We start from the raw sequence: 15731 nt of genomic DNA on the forward strand, positions 1-15731 counted from the left end.
TGATGCAGAGGATTTTCCCAAGGTTACTGTTGACGCATATTCCACGGTAGTTATTGGGGTCAAATTTGTCTTCACTTTTGTGGATTGGGGTGATCAGTCCCTGGTTCCAAATATTGGGGAAGATGCCAGAGCTAAGGATGATGTTAAAGAGTTTTAGTATAGCCAATTGGAATTTGTTGTCTGTATATTTGATCATTTCATTGAGGATACCATCAACACCACAGGCCTTTTTGGGTTGGAGGGTTTTTATTTTGTCCTGTAACTCATTCAATGTAATTGGAGAATCCAGTGAGTTCTGGTAGTCTTTAATAGTTGATTCTAAGATCTGTATTTGATCATGTATATGTTTTTGCTCTTTATTTTTTGTTATAGAGCCAAAAGATTGGAGAAGTGGTTTACCCATACATCTCCATTTTGGATAGATAATTCTTCGTGTTGTTGTTTGTTTAGTGTTTTCCAATTTTCCCAGAAGTGGTTAGAGTCTATGGATTCTTCAATTACATTGAGCTGATTTCTGACATGCTGTTCCTTCTTTTTCCGCAGTGTATTTCTGTATTGTTTTAGTGATTCACCATAGTGAAGGCGTAGACTCAGGTTTTCCGGGTCTCTATGTTTTTGATTGAACAGGTTTCTCAATTTCTTTCTTAGATTTTTGCATTCTTCATCAAACCATTTGTCAATGTTGTTAATTTTCTTCAGTTTTCTATTTGAGATTTTTAGGTTTGATAGGGAAGCTGAGAGGTCAAATATACTGTTAAGATTTTCTACTGCCAAGTTTACACCTTCACTATTACAGTGGAACGTTTTACCACGGAAATTGTCTAAAAGGGATTGAATTTGTTGTTGCCTAATTGTTTTTTGGTAGGTTTCCAAACTGCATTCCTTCCATCTATAGCATTTCTTAATGTTACTCAGTTCCTTTGGCTTTGATACCTCATGATTGAGTATTGCTCTGTTTAAGTAGACTGTGATTTTGCTGTGGTCTGATAGGGGTGTCAGTGGGCTGACTGTGAACGCTCTGAGAGACTCTGGGTTGAGGTCAGTGATAAAGTAGTCTACAGTACTACTGCCAAGAGATGAGCTATAGGTGTACCTACCATAGGAGTCCCTTGAAGCCTACCATTGATGTACGTACATACCCAGCGTGCGACAGAGCTGCAGGAGTTGTGACCCGTTTTGTTGGTTATGTTGTCATAGTTGTGCCTAGGGGGGCATAGGTCTGGTTAAGGGGGTGTTGTTGTGCTGGACTGTTGTCTGACTGAAGTGTAATCACCTGCTGTTCCAGCTCCACCTGCCTTACCTCCAGCTGGGTGAATTTGTCCTTCATTTCAATGAGGAGTGGTAATCTGTGCTGGGAGGTTGACTCTCCGCTGGGGGTTGCTCGTCTGTGGGGTTACATAATGAAGAGGTCTGGTCTGACCCGCTCGGGGTGGTGGTATCTTTATCAAGGGAGAGCTTCTCCTGCTGGGCTAATTCTTTGATTAGGTGAAAGTCCAGCTGAAACTGTTTGGGGTTACCCTGTACCATTACTGTTCCGGACTTATAGATATTTATATCACCTGACTCAGTGTCCTCGTTATCAAGTATTCTGAGTTTCCACCCTCGTTAACCCCCTCTCTTAACAAAGGGGTAGTGTGCTAATATAGCACTGTGCCATGCCAGTGGATGGTTTGTGTGGAAGATAAGGTTGCTGATGTTCCCATTTTTGTAATATTCAGCCAAAAGTGTCTCTTGATTTTCCATGAGGAGCTTCATTTTGTAGTCTTTTCTTGCTTTATCATTCTTGCAATGCACAGGGTACTGTATTTTAATTACCTCTGAACAGCGGGGGGGAGCTTCTAAGGCCTCTCCATTTGGTTGGGGTAGACTGTGTGACTCTCCTGCCATTGTTGGGCTAATGGGCTTTGACACCTCTCACTTGACACGTCAGTGCTAGTTGAAGCTTTATCAAGCTTGGCAGAATTATGTTAGAATTCAGTCCTTATAAAGTAATGTTGTGTATTTTTCTTCTTGGCTTTTGGAGATAAAATATAGTTTCAGACTAGACATTACTCACTCAGTTCCAGGTTGGATGGTGTTTTCAGGTTTCTGTTGTTTTCCAGAGAATTTGCTGTATAGGGTAATAAATCTTGGTAGTTGTGAACCTTCCAGGTGATTCCGTAATTCCGTCCAAAATCAGGTTGTAGGTTTTAAGTTTTGATTTGAAGTGGGGGTTATGTTGTAGAGGGTAGAATCCAGTATGTGTTCCTGACAAAAATCCTTTATCTAACTCCTCTCTCTCAATTCAATTCAATTCAATTCAAGGGGCTTTATTGGCATGGGAAACATGTGTTAACATTGCCAAAGCAAGTAAGGTAAACAATAAAAATTAACAGTAGACATCACACATACAGAAGTTTGAAAACAATAAAGACATTACAAATGTCATATTATATATATATATATATATATATATATATATATATATATATATATATATATATATATATATATATATATATACAGTGTTTTTACAAGGTACAAATGGTAAAGGACACAAGATAAAATAAATAAGCATAGATATGGGTTGTATTTACAATGGTGTTTGTTCCTCAGTGGTTGCCCTTTTCTTGTGGCAACAGGTCACAAATCTTGCTGCTCTGATGGCACACTGTGGAATTTCACCCAGTAGATATGGGAGTTTTTCAAAATTGGATTTGTTTTCGAATTCTTTGTGGATCTGTGTAATCTGAGGGAAATATGTCTCTCTAATATGGTCATACATTGGGCAGGAGGTTAGGAAGTGCAGCTCAGTTTCCACCTCATTTTGTGGGCAGTGAGCACATAGCCTGTCTTCTCTTGAGAGCCATGTCTGCCTACGGCGGCCTTTCTCAATAGCAAGGCTATGCTCGCTGAGTCTGTACATAGTCAAAGCTTTCCTTAATTTTGGGTCAGTCACAGTGGTCAGGTATTCTGCCGCTGTGTACTCTCTGTGTAGGGCCAAATAGCATTCTAGTTTGCTCTGTTTTTTGTTAATTCTTTCCAATGTGTCAAGTAATTATCTTTTTGTTTTCTCGTGATTTGGTTGAGTCTAATTGTGCTGCTGTCATGGGGCTCTGTAGGGTGTGTTTGTGAACAGAGCCCCAGGACCAGCTTGCTTAGGGGACTCTTCTCCAGGTTCATCTCTCTGTAGGTGATGGCTTTGTTGTGGAAGGTTTGGGAATCGCTTCCTTTTAGGTGGTTATAGAATTTAACAGCTCTTTTCTGGATTTTGATAATTAGTGGGTATCGGCCTAATTCTGCTCTGCATGCATTATTTGGTGTTCTACGTTGTACACGGAGGATATTTTTGCAGAATTCTGCGTGCAGAGTCTCAATTTGGTGTTTGTCCCATTTTGTAAAGTCTTGGTTGGTGAGCGGACCCCAGACCTCACAACCATAAAGGGCAATGGGCTCTATGACTGATTCAAGTATTTTTAGCCAAATCCTAATTGGTATGTTGAAATTTATGTTCCTCCCTCTCTCTCTCTGTCCCGATCTCTCTCTGTCTCTCTGACTCTCTCTCTCTGACTCTCTCTCTCTGACTCTCTCTCTCTCCCTCTCTCCCTCTCTCCCTCTCTCCCTCTCTACCTCTCTCTGTCTCTCTGACTCTCTCTCTCTGACTCTCTCTCTGACTCTCTCTCTCTCTGACTCTCTCTCTCTTTGACACTCTCTCTCTCCCTCTCTGTCTCTCTCCCTCTCTCCCTCTCTGTCTCTCTGACTCTCTCTCTCTCTGACTCTCTCTCTGACTCTCTCTCTCTCTGACCCTCTCTCCCTCTCTGTCTCTCTGACTCTCTCTCTCTCTGACTCTCTCTCTGACGTTCTCTCTCTCTCTCTCTCTCTCTCTCGTCGGAGTGCATGCTGGGAGTGAGTCGTCAAGCAGGAGTGATTGTGAGAGCGAATGGAATTTCTTTTCACTCTATTGGGTTTTGGTATGTATATATATATATATATATTGATTAGTTTAGTTGTTTTAAGGGTATCTTGTTTAACTATCACTAAGCACGTATAGGGGTGGTGGGATCTTTGTGGTTGGTTTTTCGCGAGGGCACAACCAGCGGGTGGGGCTGGTTGCAATGGCCACTCGCGGAAGTGTAGAGTTTGAAAAACTTAGTCGGAGGCATGGAGTAAAGATTCCTGCCTCGGCCGGGTGTTCAGTGGAAGAATGTAGCTTGGCTGTGGGTGCTATCATTGGGTATGATAGCATCAAATCAGCCTCAAGGATGAATAGCGCTGTAGTGATATTCTTAGATTGAATTGAAAAGGTGAATAAGATAGTTGAGAGGGGTGTTGTGTTGCGGGAGACACAGACGCCGCCGGTATTTCCGCTTATGAATCCGGCGAAGAAAGTTATACTTTCTAACGTGCCACCATTTGTTAGAGATGAAGTGTTGGAGCGAGAGTTATCTCGCCATGGTCAAATCGTATCTACAATAAATAAGGTTCTTTTTGGATGCAAATCTCCGTTGTTGAAACATGTCGTGTCTCATAGGAGACAAGTGCATATGATTTTTTTAAAAGGAAGTAGATGAACTGAATTTAGCGTTCAGCTTTAAGATTGATGGATTTGATTATGTCTTCTATGCATCTACTGAATCAATGAAATGCTTTGGCTGTGGAAGAGAGGGGCATTTGGTGCGTAGTTGTCCCGAGAATGAGCGCGCTGAGCCTGGTAGTAGCTCTAGTGCGGGTGCAACTTACGCACCACCGCGAAGGGATGAACATACTAAGGGTGCAGGGGAAGAGAGAAGGTGGGCAGATGTGGTTGGAAAAGTAGGAGAGGAAGGCATTGTGGATACGGGGGCAATTGTGGTAGATCAGAACAAAGAGGGAGGGGAACAGTAGGTGAGATTGCGACTGCCGTCGCTGAGGTGGTGCTGGAAAATGAAATTGGAAGTCAAGAGGAGATTGAAATAACGGAAAAAGAAGCGGATGTTTTCAAAATACCGAGGAGTAAAAGGAAGAATTTAAGGGGTGGTGAAGGGTCTAATTCTAAGAGAAAGGTAGAGATTGATAAATCAGTTGAAGATGAACAAGTTGTAGAGATGGTGGAGTATTCTTCTGGGGAGGATAGCGAGAGTGAGTCATCTGACGCGTAACAACAATATAGTGAGATAAATGGGGTGGAAGGGAGGTATGGGATCGAGAAAATACGTCATTTTCTGAAGTTGACAAAAGGGAAGAAATATATGCAGGATTACAATGTAACTGATTTTTTCCCTGAATGTGAATTGTTTATTGAATCAGCAAAGTTTCTGATGTCAAAAATTACAGGGGGGGAGTTTGAAAAGCCCTGAAATTGCTAGACTCAAGAAAGTGGTCTCGAGAGTGATAAGTGATGTAAATTCTAAAGAAAATGAAAGAGTTCAGTTGCAGCTTTAACTCTGTAAAGAGATGTGGTGGCTGTATCTTCCTCTGTATATTTTTTTCATCCATGAGCAGTTTTAAGATTTCTTCTGATGGGGCTACAGGTTCCCAACTAGGAACACCCCCCCCCCCCCCCCCCTTCAGCCCAAACGGTGGCGCAGGGAAAGCAAAAATATTCTTAAAAATATTTAACCTCCACACATTAACAAGTCCAATAGCTTAAATGAAAGATAAACACCTTGTTCATCTACCCAGCATGTCAGAATTCTAAAATGATTTACAGCGAAAACATAGCACATATTTATGTTAAACCACCACTAGGAAAACATACAATATGTAGCCACATGGCTATGCAAAATAGCACAATCACAAACGCAGGATTAAAAGAAAAATAATTCACTAACCTTTTGAAAATCTTCATCAGATGACAGTAATAGCACATGTTACACAGTACATTTATGTTTTTTTCAATAATATGCAATTTATATCCATAAATCTCCATTTACATTGAGCCATGTTCAAAAAATGCAGCAGAAATGACCGGAGGAATTATAAATATCTCCAGTAGCTAACGCCAGATAACAGCAATAAACATCATAAACTTTGACTAAATATACATGTTCTACATATATTTAGAAAGATACACTTCTTCTTAATGCAAACGCTGTGTTACATTTATTTTTAACGTTACAGAATTCGTTCACTATTCAATAATCTGAGACGGCGCTCAGCCATTAGCATTATTTCTCTACTATGTTGGATTCGACAAAAATACAATTTTATAACATAAATATTCCCTTACCTTTGATGGTCTTCGACAAGAATGTCGTGGAAGGAGTTATACTTACCTAATATAACGTTTGGTTGCTGTTGGTGTGTCTTTGTATTAGCAAAAGCAAACATCTTCAGGTGAATTACCCCAAAAAGGACTTCTGATCACGAAAATTGCGCATCAAAACTTCAAATTTACATATTATATGTCGACTAAACTGGTCAAACTAAGTGCAGAATCAAGCTTTAGGATGTTTTTAACGTACAAAACAATTGGCGATTAAATCAAACATAACGAACTCTCTTCAGCCAAGCTGGGAAAAAAGACCCTTTTCACAGAGCGCGCACCTGAAAACTCGTGACACCTCAATATTTTGCCCGCCAAGCAGTCAAAGCTCGTGCTATTTTCTCCGTTCCACGTCTCATTGAAAGACGAGAGTGCGCTGAAGAAATAGAAACTGTTCCCAGATCCATAGCTGGTTGGGAAGGGTGGGGGCGATGACGTCAAAGTTGGAGCAACTTTCTTAGGAGAGAGAGAGTTTGGGAGAATGGCTGCCCTGTGAGTTCTGCTTTACATACAGACATAATTTGAACGGTTTTAGAAGCTTTAGAGTGTTTTCTATTCAATAATTATTATTATATGCATATATTAGCCATTTTTAACAGTTTCTTTTTAAGTTTACTTTGGGCACACAATTCATCCAAAGGGGGCAGTATTTCCCCGAGCCCCATCAGGTAAATGGGGCAAGAGATGTTAAAAAGAGCCATGGTGTATGAGTTAATTAGGGGAAAGGGAAGTGACATCATTTTACTACAAGAAATGCATAGTAATTTGGAAAATGAAGTTATGTGGCAACAGGAGTGGGGGGGGGGACAGTGGTGTGTAGTCATAAAAACTCAAAAAGTGGGGGTGTGGCTATCTTGTTCTCAAAAGGGTTTTTGCCTTTGTCATATGAGGTTGAAGAGGTAGTTGAGGGGAGGTTATTAAAAGTTAGAGCAAGGTATGAAAACATCACTATGTGCCTGATAAATGTATATGCCCCAGTGGTGACAGTTGAGAGGGGATGTTTTTTAGAGACATTATCAAATACCATTGAGAAATGTAACAAAGAAGATTATTTATTTATTGCTGGGGATTTTAACTGCACAGTTAGCGATTTAGATAGAAATCACCAAGAACCTCATATAACCTCAAGGACGTTTTTAAAACGCCTCATTGTAACAAATGAACTGTGTGATATTTGGCGGAGTCAAAATGGAGGAACAAGGCAGTACACCTGGGCGCATGTGAGAGAGAACATCATCTCTATGGCCAGGTTAGATAGGTTTTATGTTTTTGAGCATCAATCTCAGGTCTGTAAATCAAGTGTGATAACCCCAGTGGGATTTTCTGATCATTGTTTAATAACAGAGGTGGTGTTCATTAACGATGTAAAACCCAAAAGCGCATACTGGCATTTTAATATAACTTTATTGAGTGATGCTCACTTCAGGAACTGTTTCAGTTTTTTCTGGGAGAGGTGGAGGTCTCAAAAGGCCAGTTTTGTATCCCTTCAACAGTGGTGGGATATAGGGAAAATCCAGATTCAACAATTCTGTAATCAATACACGAGGAATGTCACCAAGGATATCACCAGATCAATGAAAGCCCTAGAGATTGAAATAGTGGAACTCATGACGTTGGTTGAGACCACAGGAGATCGAGCCCATACTCAGGCCCTCAAGAGGAGAAAGGCTGCATTGGCAGACCTGCTGGGTATCAGAGCACAGGGGCATTGGTGAGAAGTAAGTTTCAGGGAATATCTGAAATGGATGCCTCATTCAAATTTTTCTTTGGTTTAGAGAAAAAGAATGGACAAAGAAAAATTATTCATTGTCTCAAATCAGCTGTTGGACAAGAACTCACTAGCCCTAGTGAAATTAGAAAGAGGGCAGTAGAGTTCTATGCTGAGCTCTACAAGTGTGAGTACAAAGAAGATAAAACAGTGACACAGCAGTTCTTTGATGGGCTCCCAAAGGTAGCTGCAGAAGCTCAGGTTGAGCTTGAGCAACCATTGTCTTTGCAGGATTTATACACTGCATTAAAAGGCATGGAAAATGGAAGGGCACCAGGCATTGATGGGCTTCCCGTTGACTTTTTTAAGTCTTTTTGGGCTATGTTGGGAGAAGATTGGTTAGAAGTAGCTAATGATAGTTTAACCGGAGGGTTACTACCAATAAGCTGCAGAAGGGCTGTCCTCACCCTACTGCCCAAAAATGGTGACCCGAGGGAGGTGAAGAACTGGAGGCCGGTGGCTTTATTGTGCACTGATTATAAGATATTGTCAAAGGCTTTGTCCAACAGGCTGAAGGAGGTGATGGGGCAAATCATACATATGGATCAGTCCTACTGTGTTCCTGGCAGGCAGATAGGGGATAACATTTCTCTGATTCCTGATTTTTTGGACGTCTCTAGGGCTATTGGGTTGGATGCTGGTCTAATTTCAATTGATCAGGAAAAGGCATTTGACCGAGTTGAACATCAATATTTATGGCACACGTTTGAGGCGTTTAGGTTCAGCTCTGGTTTTATTGCCACGATAAAGGTGATATTTAACGGTGGTTTGAGTGCTCCTTTTAAAGTGTGTAGAGGTATTAGGCAGGGATGTTCTTTGTCAGGAATGTTATATGCCATTGCTATAGAGCCACTACTAAATAGCATTAGAAGTCGCATTGCAGGGGTGTGCCTTTCAGAGGATATTCCTCCTATTCGTCTCTTAGCCTATGCTGATGATGTAGTTGTGCTAGTGAAAAATCAAGCAGAGGTGGATAGCTTGAGTCTAATGGTTGATCGTTTTAGGGGAATATCCTCTGCAAAGGTAAATTGGGAAAAGAGTTGTGCTTTACAGATTGGAGAATGGTCTGGAGGGATCATGGCTTTGCCAGGGGGGCTAGAATAGTGTAAGGGAGGTTTTAAGTATCTTGGAGTGTACCTAGGAGATGAGGGGACTATGGAAAAAATTGGAATGGGTTGGTTGAAATGGTGGAAGGGAGGATGAGGAGATGGGAGGATGAGGAGATGGCGTTGGTTATTATCTCGTATGTCATATAGGGGGCGCACTATTATAGTTAACAATGTGATTGCCTCTGCACTGTGGCATCGGTTGTCAGTTTTAGAACCACCATCTGGCCTTCTGGCTAAGATACAGGCAATTATTGTGGATTTCTTTTGGGATAAATATCACTGGGTTCCACAAAGTGTTTTGTATTTGTCAAAAGAGGAGGGGGGACAAGGTCTTGTACATCTTGCTAGTAGGGCTGCTGCTTTCCGGTTTCAGTTTATTCAAAGGTTGCTTATGGAACGGAGAATGTGGTGTGGAGAGGGGTGGCAGGTCTCATATTACAGCGGGTTGGAGGATTAGGTTTAAAGTGGGCTTTATTTCTGGTTGATAATAGTCAGATTTCTAGGGAGGGAGTACCTCCGTTTTACAGAGGCCTTCTCAGAGTATAGAGCATAATGAAGGTGTCCAGACGAACTTCAGCGGAGTCAGTGCATTGGCTGTTGGAGGAACCTCTGGTGTATGGGGCAAGACTGGATTGTACAACTGCAGCTGTTCCACATTTCTCCAAGATTCTGGTGAAGGGGAAAATCATCACCTTAAAACAGTTAATGGCCATGGCTGGGCCCGCCTTAATGGATGGAAGACGGGCGGCAGAACATTTGGGGATGAGGTCGGAAAGGATTGTCGGACAAATGCTGGGGAGCTGCAGGAAGGCTCTGTCAGCAGAAGAATGGGGTTAGTAGCCACAAGAAGAAGGTACAAGGTGAAGACGTGTCATTTCCATGACGAGGGACCAAATATCCCAGAGTCAGAAAGAAAGGCGTTATTGTTGGATTTGAGAGGGTTGGAGGAGGTGGGTTTGGATGAGGTGAATGGGAAGGACTTGTATAGGGGGTGTGTCAAGGTGTTGAATAAAGATAAATTGAAAAATAGAAAAGACACTCCATGGAGGGTAAAATTGGGCATTGATGACAAGGTAAAGCCAGCATGGAGAGCACTGTACAAGCCACCGTTACAAAAGGGGACTGGTGATATGCAATGGAGGGTTTTACATGGCATCATTGCAGTTAATGCTTTTGTATCTGTTATTAACTCAGATGTTAGAGATGGATGTCCTTTTTGTAATATAAGAGAAACCATTTTTCACTGTTTTATGGAGTGTGAGAGGATAAAACCTCTATTGGAAATGCTGCAATCTTTGTTTAAAGCTGTAGGGGAGTTTTTCAATAACACTGTTTTTATTTTGGGGTTTCAATATAGTAGACAACAGAAAAGAAAATGTCAAATGTAAAATTTTATTTTGGGACAAGCTAAGATGTCAATTTTTCTGAGTAGGAAACATAAGATAGAAACAGGATATGGGCAGGATGTAAGATGTGTTTTTAAAGGATTAGTGAAAGCAAGAATAAAAGTAGATTTTGAGTTCTTTTCAGCTGTAAAAGATCTCCTATTATTTGAGGAGAAGTGGGCCTACGAAGGAGCACTTTGTTTTGTAGAGGAGGGGAAATTATTTTTTTGCTGATGAAATAAGTTGTTATGTTATGTTATGTATTTTTTTTGTTTGTTTGTTTTTTGTTTTGTTTGTTTAGGAATTACTTTTGTTGTTTCATTTCCGAAAAGGCAGTGTGTCATTATTTATGTTAACACTTGAGTAAAAAATAAAGGTTTTATAAAAACTTTAAAAAACTCTCTCTCTCCCTCTCTCCCTCTCTGTCTCTCTCCCTCACTACCTCCCTCTGTTTCTCTTCTCGTATCTTTCATTATCTCCCTTTCTCATTCACCATGTAATGTGTCTGAGACCTCTAGTCAATCTGGGACTAGTCTCCTAACCTGAGATATGGGTGAAGGGGAACTCGGAACTCGTGAACTTCAGCACAACTCTCCCATTGACATGATGCATGACTTTTGCTCTCTTTTGCAACAAAAATAATTCTGTAATTGTACCAACTTTATACAATGTAATTCTGGCATTTTCAATTCTTCCTATACTATGGGATTGTACAGTGCCTTGCGAAAGTATTCGGCCCCCTTGAACTTTGCGACCTTTTGCCACATTTCAGGCTTCAAACACAAAGATATAAAACTGTATAATTTTGCACGCCCAATTTTTCAGTTTTTGATTTGTTAAAAAAGTTTGAAATATCTAATAAATGTCGTTACACTTCATGATTGTGTCCCACTTGTTGTTGATTCTTCACAAAAAAATACAGTTTTATATCTTTATGTTTGAAGCCTGAAATGTGGCAAAAGGTCGCAAAGTTCAAGGGGGCCGAATACTTTCGCAAGGCACTGTATATAGGTCACCGGGTGTACCTATTGATAACATACCTCACTCACAACCTATCTCCCTCTCCCCTATAGGTGGTGTCTCCTAGGTCACCGGGTGTACCTGTTGATAACATACCTCACTCACAACCTATCTCCCCCTCCTGCCCTCTCTATCTCCTCCCCCTCCCTATAGGTGGTGTCTATGGGCCTGTATATAGGTCACCGGGTGTACCTGTTGATAACATACCTCACTCACAACCTATCTCCCCCTCCTGCCCTCTCTATCTCCCTCCCCCTCCCTATAGGTGGTGTCTATGGGCCTGTATATAGGTCACCGGGTGTACCTCTTGATAACTATCTCCCCCTCCTGCCCTCTCTATCTCCCTCCCCCTCCCTATAGGTGGTGTCATGGGCCTGTATATAGGGGAACAGGCATATCTGAAAAGCAGCTGGAACGTGTTGGACGGCTTCCTGGTCTTTGTGTCGTTGATTGACATTGTGGCCTGTATATAGGTCACCGGGTGTACCTGTTGATAACATACCTCACTCACAGGGTATCTCCCCTCCTGCCCTCTCTATCTCCCTCCCCCCCCTATAGGTGGTGTCTAGGACTGTATATAGGTCACCTGTACCTCTTCAGATAACAGGACATACTCACAGACATCTCCCCTCCTGCCCTCTCTACCCCCTCCCATGTGGGAGGACATACTAGGGGAACAGGCATATCACACTGCACCCCCTCATGTATTGTGGGAGCTAAGACAGGGTTCTACTCCGCACACAGACACACTGCACCCTCCTCATCATGTAGGGAGGACATACTACAGACACACTGCACCCCCTCATGTAGGGAGGACATACACACATGTACAGGACACTGAGGACCTCATGCACCCCCTCATGTAGGGAGGACATACTACAGACACACTGCACCCCTCATGTAGGGAGGACATACTACAGACACAGACACACTGCACCCCCTCATGTAGGGAGGACATACTACAGACACACTGCACTCCCTCATGTAGGGAGGACATACTACAGACAGGTAGGGAGGACATACTACAGACACACTGCACCCCCTCATGTAGGGAGGACATACTACAGACACACTGCACCCTCTCATGTAGGGAGGACATACTACAGACACACTAGACCCCCTCATGTAGGGAGGACATACAACAGACACACTGAATCCCCTCAGGAAGGAAGGACATACTACAGACACACTGCACCCCCTCATGTAGGGAGGACATACTACAGACACACTGCGCCCCCTCATGTAGGGAGGACACACTACAGACACACTGCACCCCCTCATGTAGGGAGAACATACTACAGACACACTGCATCCCCTCAAGAAGGAAGGACATACTACAGACACACTGCACCCCCTCATGTAGGGAGGACACACTACAGACACACTGCTCTCATGTAGGGAGGACATACTACAGACACACTGCACCTCCTCAGGTAGGGTGGACATACTACAGACACACTGCATCCTCTCATTTATGGAGGACATACTACAGACACACTGCACCTCCTCATGTAGGGAGGACATACTACAGACACACTGCACCCTCTCATGTAGGGAGGACATACTACAGACACACTCTCAGGTAGGGCGGACATACTACAGACACACTGCACCCCCTCATGTAGGGAGGACATACTACAGACACACTGCACCCCCTCATGTAGGGAGGACATACTACAGACACACTGCACCCCCTCATGTAGGGAGGACATACTACAGACACACTGCACCTCCTCATGTAGGGAGGACATACTACAGACACACTCTCATGTAGGGAGGACATACTACCACTGCATGTAGGGAAGACATACTACAGACACACTGCACCCTCTCATGTAGGGAGGACATACTACAGACACACTGCACCCCCTCAGGTAGGGAGGACATACTACAGACACACTGCACCCTCTCATGTAGGGAGGACATACTACAGACACACTGCACCCTCTCATGTAGGGAGGACATACTACAGACACACTGCACCTCCTCATGTAGGGAGGACACACTACAGACACACTGCACTACAGACACCCCTCATGTAGGGAGGACATACTACAGACACACTGCACCCTCTCATGTAGGGAGGACATACTACAGACACACTGCACTCCCCTCAGGTAGGGAGGACATACTACAGACACACTGCACCCCCTCATGTAGGGAGGACATACTACAGACACACTAGGGAGGACATACTACAGACACCTGCACCCCTCATGTAGGGAGGACATACTACAGACACACTGCACCCCTCATGTAGGGAGGACATACTCCCACTACAGACACACTGCACCCCCCTCATGTAGGGAGACACACTACAGACACACTGCACCCCTCATGTAGGGAGGACATACTACAGACACACTGCACCCCCTCATGTAGGGAGGACATACTACAGACACACTGCACCCCCTCATGTAGGGAGGAGACACACTGACAGAAGGAAGGACATACTACAGACACACTGCACCCCTCATGTAGGGAGGACATACTACAGACACACTGCATCCCCCTCAGGTAGGGAGGACATACTACAGACACACTGCCCTCATGTAGGGAGGACATACTACAGACACACTTAATCCCCCTCATGTAGGGAGGACACACTACAGACACACTGCCCTCATGTCTGGAGGACATACTACAGACACACTGCCCACATGTAGGGAGGACAGCCCCAGGTCAGACACACTGCCCCCTCATGTAGGGAGGACACACTACAGACACACACCCCCTCATGTAGGGGGACATACCACAACCTCATGTAGGGAGGAGGAACACACTGCACCCCCTCATCTAGGAGGACATTACAGACACACTGCACATATTTGGTATCATGTAGGGGGGCAGGACATACTACAGACACACTGCACCCCCTCATGTAGGGAGGACATACTACAGACACACTGCAGACACCCCCTCATGTAGGGAGGACTACAACATATACACTGTCTTTCCCTCATGTAGGGGGGACATAGACACACTGCACCCCTCATGTAGGGAGGACACACTACAGACACACTGCACCTCCTCATGTAGGGAGGACATACTACAGACACACTGCACCCCCTCATGTAGGGAGGACATACTACAGATACGCTGCACCCCCTCAGGTCGGTAGGACACACTACAGACACACTGCATCCCTCATGTAGGGAGGACACACTACAGACACACTGCATCCCTCATGTAGGAAGGACATACTACAGACACACTGCACCCCCTCATGTAGGGAGGACATACCACAGACACACTGCACCCCCTCAGGTAGGGAGGACATACTACAGACACACTGCACCCCCTCATGTAGGGAGGACATACCAGAGACACACTGCACCCCCTCAGGTAGGACGGACATACTACAGACACACTGCCCTCATGTAGGGAGGACATACTACAGACACACTGCACCCCCTCAGGTAGGGAGAACACACTACAGACACACTGCATCCCTCATGTAGGGAGGACATACTACAGACACACTGCATCCCCTCAAGAAGGAAGGACATACTACAGACACACTGCACCCCCTCATGTAGGGAGGACATACTACAGACACACTGCGCCCCCTCATGTAGGGAGGACACACTACAGGCACACTGCACCCCGTCATGTAGGGAGGACGTACTACAGACACACTGCACCCCCTCATGTAGGGAGGACATACTACAGACACACTGCATCCCCTCAGGTAGGACGGACATACTACAGACACACTGCCCTCATGTAGGGAGGACATACTACAGACACACTGCCCTCATGTAGGGAGGACATACTACAGACACACTGCCCTCATGTAGGGAGGACATCCTACAGACACACTGCCCTCATGTAGGGAGGACATACTACAGACACACTGCACCCCCTCAGGAAGGAAGGACATACTACAGACACACTGCACCCCCTCATGTAGGGAGGACATACTACAGACACACTGCGCCCCCTCATGTAGGGAGGACACACTACAGGCACACTGCACCCCTTCATGTCGGGAGGACACACTACAGGCACACTGCACCCCCTCATGTAGGGAGGACACACTACAGGCACACTGCACCCCCTCATGTTGGGAGGACATACTACAGACACACTGCATCCCCTCAAGAAGGAAGGTCATACTACAGACACACTGCATCCCCTCAGGTTGGGAGGACATACTACAGACACACTGCGCCCCCTCATGTCGGGAGGACACACTACAGGCACACTGCACCCCCTCAGGTAGG

General features: G+C 44.2%; 1 protein-coding gene across 1 annotated transcript in view; it reads left to right on the forward strand.

Moving 5' to 3' along the window:
- LOC135533173 (voltage-dependent T-type calcium channel subunit alpha-1I-like) overlaps positions 1-15731 on the forward strand; it is a gene marked incomplete at its 3' end in the record, with an annotated part of 62911 nt that overhangs the window by 13733 nt on the left and 33447 nt on the right. The window contains exons 4-5 of the mRNA XM_064960577.1: positions 11659-11683; positions 11890-11963. Of these exons, the coding sequence (XP_064816649.1) occupies positions 11659-11683; positions 11890-11963 (99 nt within the window). The remainder of the gene's footprint in view (positions 1-11658; positions 11684-11889; positions 11964-15731) is intronic.

Source organism: Oncorhynchus masou, unplaced genomic scaffold (genome assembly GCF_036934945.1).
Source record: "Oncorhynchus masou masou isolate Uvic2021 unplaced genomic scaffold, UVic_Omas_1.1 unplaced_scaffold_2266, whole genome shotgun sequence".
In the NCBI taxonomy this organism is placed as follows: Eukaryota; Metazoa; Chordata; class Actinopteri; order Salmoniformes; family Salmonidae; genus Oncorhynchus; species Oncorhynchus masou.